This window comes from Lathyrus oleraceus, chromosome 6, assembly GCF_024323335.1.
Source record: "Lathyrus oleraceus cultivar Zhongwan6 chromosome 6, CAAS_Psat_ZW6_1.0, whole genome shotgun sequence".
Taxonomy (NCBI): Eukaryota; Viridiplantae; Streptophyta; class Magnoliopsida; order Fabales; family Fabaceae; genus Lathyrus; species Lathyrus oleraceus.
The window spans coordinates 411,013,830-411,017,290 of NC_066584.1; the positions used below are offsets into that span (position 1 = coordinate 411,013,830).

General features: G+C 32.1%; 1 protein-coding gene across 3 annotated transcripts; it reads left to right on the forward strand.

Moving 5' to 3' along the window:
* The first annotated feature begins 548 nt into the window (after positions 1–548).
* LOC127093036 (uncharacterized) lies at positions 549–2,035 on the forward strand. Of its 3 annotated transcripts, none has more exons than XM_051031933.1 (3): positions 549–728; positions 1,013–1,083; positions 1,234–2,035. In XM_051031933.1, the coding sequence occupies exons 1-3, from the start codon at positions 683–685 to the stop codon at positions 1,819–1,821; spliced, it is 705 nt and encodes a 234-aa protein (XP_050887890.1). In that variant the 5' UTR covers positions 549–682; the 3' UTR covers positions 1,822–2,035. The 3 variants fall into 3 exon arrangements, with proteins under 3 accessions (XP_050887890.1, XP_050887891.1, XP_050887892.1); XM_051031934.1 differs by having other exon boundaries at positions 642–751; XM_051031935.1 differs by lacking the exon at positions 549–728 and adding an exon at positions 738–892.
* The last annotated feature ends 1,426 nt before the right edge of the window (positions 2,036–3,461 follow it).

The window sequence follows — 3,461 nt, forward strand, 5'->3', positions numbered from 1 at the left end:
TAACTTTGTATGGAGATGCATATCCAGATTCAACGTCCATTTTTTAGCTCATAAACAAGATTAATGCAAGGAATGAGAGATGAGATGAATGAACTTTACCTCCAATTCTAGTTTGTTTTGCTCCCTTTAATATGATGAAATACAAAAATGATGTTTTGGTATTGAAGAAGCGATTGAGAATGAAAGAAGTCTTTTTAAGGGTTTTGGAGTTTTATATGAGTATGAAGGAGAAAATTATGGAAGGTGGTATTTTATCCAATTTTTCGGCTGCCGTTTTCGAATATGCATCTCCGAAAATATCACTAAATCGTTCATTTAACTAGCTCGGTAAATTAAAACACAATATTTCATATATGCATCTTCAAATATATCTAAATAACATACTAAAATGTATCTTCGAATTTTTTTTTTCAAAAATGAGATAAATTTCATAATAATACGTTTTGATTTTACTTTAAATGTGTTCAAAGATGAATCTTCTTATACATAAATAATATTTTTGGATTTTTAAAAGTGTAAAAGGCACCTAAAAATGAAAAGAGAATTTCCCAAATACAAATAATTCACCCTATTAACCAAAGTATTATCTGAATTTCTCAACCACCAAAAAAAATGGAGAACCTAGGACACCACAAAACCGTGAATTTTGATTAATGGTATCGAGAGAGCGTACGTAGATGAGATGGATTGTCTCAAGTTCGCCTCGTCCACTCCTTCTCGCCGCTCTGGTTAGCTCCTTCTCGCGGCTCTGGTTAACACCACAAAAACATTGACTTTCTTGTTCCATTTTTCTTAACATGTCATGGGCATTTTTCTTTTGTTGTTGGGTATCATGAATTTTGTGTCTCCATTAGAAAATTGACTTTACTTTTATTTTACCAGTATAGTGTAGGTAGGAAAAAGTTATATAATTTCTTCATTTTTTCCTTTAATTTCTGGTCTGTCCCTGAATTTAATTTAGTGCTGTTATTTTTCTACAACTAGATATTCATGTGTTCTTTTGCTAGTACAGGGATGTTTGGGAAACAGTTGAATTCCTCTCTTCTCACGATTGATTCTTCCACACAGTTCTTCTGTTGCAAGGTAACTGCATCTTAACTTTTACTATTTTCTAGTGGATTGTGCTGGTTCAATATGTCTGTCACAAAACCATTACTTACTCTTGTGCTATGAAATATTGGAACTGTTTTTAGAACATGAAAATAGGTCTTAAAATTGCATGTGATTCTGCAGGCTGATTTTGCTGCTGCATCTTCAAGTATTCAATTATCAAATACTAGACATTCTTGCGGATTTTCGTCAAGTATTGCGAAAGGAAAATGGACCTCAAAATCAAGTAGTTCTACCAACCATTGGATATTACATTCTACAGCACAGATAGATAATACAATCACAAGCAATGAAGATCGAAGTATGTGGGAAGCATGTAAACAAGCTCTTTCCGCGTTTAACTTCAGCGACGAAGAAAAGGACAAGATACTTGGAAAAGCATTTGGTCTTGTTCATTCTCCGTATTGGGGAGAAGATCGTAAGAAGGAAGTTCCCAAATCGGAGACGGTTAATGGAACATTAGAATATCTAAGGAGTTTAAATCTTTCCGACGACGATCTTTCCAAGTTGCTCAAAAAATTTCCCGAAGTTCTTGGATGTAACTTAGAGGAAGATTTGAAAGTGAATATCAAGATCCTGAAGGATCAGTGGAGTATTGAAGGAAAATCTCTTAGGAGCCTTCTCCTTCGAAATCCGAAAGTTTTGGGCTATAATGTTGATTGTAAAGGAGATTGTATGGCACAATGCACTAGATGCTGGGTTCGATTCTAGCTGATCGGATGAAATGCGTCTTTCTGTAATATTAGTTTACTGCAGCATATGATGATATATCACACCAACTGAACCTTGTACCAGTTAGTTTCTGCTCAAAACAAATAAGTGATTCAAGGGTCTTTAGAGGGAGAACACTTTTCATGCCTTCTATACCAAACATTTCCCAAGTATGTGTATGCAACTTATTGAAAATATAAAACCATAGTTTGTACGCAACTCTTTATTTTGAACTTTGGATGCATGCATTTCACCACAACGTCCTTCTCTCTTTTAGCAGCAAACTTTCATAATGCCAAAATGTTCATGAGAATGCACATAAGGTGTTTGTGTTTTTGCTCATTTGACAATGCCAAAAATTGGAACCCAATCATTGTTAGATGCATCAAGTATCTGGCTATTGAAATGAAAAGACAAACACAAAAGCATATTCTTTTCCTTCACTTTTGCTCACCTGTTTCCATCACCCATAACTTTCTCGTTGTCATACATGTGTTTACTATGTTAGTTAGAAGAGACACCAGATTTGTGAATAAATACCAGTGGGGATCCTTAAACAAGCTCACACACACCTGATGTTTATTCGAAGCAAGTTGTTAGTCTTCACCAACTCAGTGATCTTAGAGTATATTCGAAGCAAATTTTGAAGGCCGTAGAGAATTGAAGTGTTCCACCTAATCTTGAATACTGCATTTGATTGCTTTCAATGGATCAAATGAACGTTCATGACTTTGCAAAACAGATATATGCATTTTAACATACAGGTGGTAGACGAAGGTGTTAAAAATGTGGTTTTGAATCTGTGTCCATTATTTAACAAATAATTTTTCGATCATGGTCTCAAACTAATTCCTCGCACCATTAGAGTTAGTGAATTGTTTGAATCAAAACAACAACTTTCTTAGTTTTGAATTTCTCTGGGTGTTGGATTGTGGTGGCTGATTCAGGAAAATCCAATTGAGATATAACCTTGTTACCACTCTCTTCTTCAATGCTCTGTTCGAAAATATGTTCAGGGAAAGGTGGTGGCTTGTAGAGGCGTTGGAAGAAAAATCTATGAATTTAGGGAATTTATAAATTTGGCTTAAATGTTTCAAAATTTATGAAAATGATCCAAAAAAATTAATTGACTCATTTTAATACGTCATCCAAACAAAAGAATTTAAAAATAAACGAATTTAAATTGAATCATTTGAATTATTTAAAATTTTGGGTTCCTCAGAATTACCTCATTCAAACACAATGTGATTGGATGAAATATTTTAATGATGGAAATTAATTTTTTGAGGAAATTTAAAATGATTAGACCAAAATTCATTGTTTGGATACAAAATATAGAAAATTGTTAAAATAATATAAATTTATGAAGTATTTTATCCAAGTTAAATTTAAGGAATTTCAAAAGACAAAAAAAAAATATAGATTTTGAAATTGCTCTATCATTCTATATAACACAAATGTTAAATTGTTTATTATTTATTTTTCAAAATTTATAAAATGGTCCTCATATTTTATAAAAAATGTAAATTCATGCATAAAATTTTTAAAAAATTGCAAATAAGTCTCTAATGATTTTCAAAATTTATAAATTAGTTCCTTCAAATTTTTAAATTTTACAAATTAATCCCTATTTTTTAATA

What these genes read in the sequence shown, in the direction of transcription:
- LOC127093036 (XM_051031933.1), top strand. Translation starts at nt 683, where the DNA reads ATGGATTGTCTCAAGTTCGCCTCGTCCACTCCTTCTCGCCGCTCTG. An exon ending in CACTCCTTCTCGCCGCTCTG is followed by an intron (nt 729 to 1,012) that starts GTTAGCTCCTTC and finishes TTGCTAGTACAG; the next exon opens with GGATGTTTGGGAAACAGTTG. An exon ending in CACAGTTCTTCTGTTGCAAG is followed by an intron (nt 1,084 to 1,233) that starts GTAACTGCATCT and finishes GTGATTCTGCAG; the next exon opens with GCTGATTTTGCTGCTGCATC.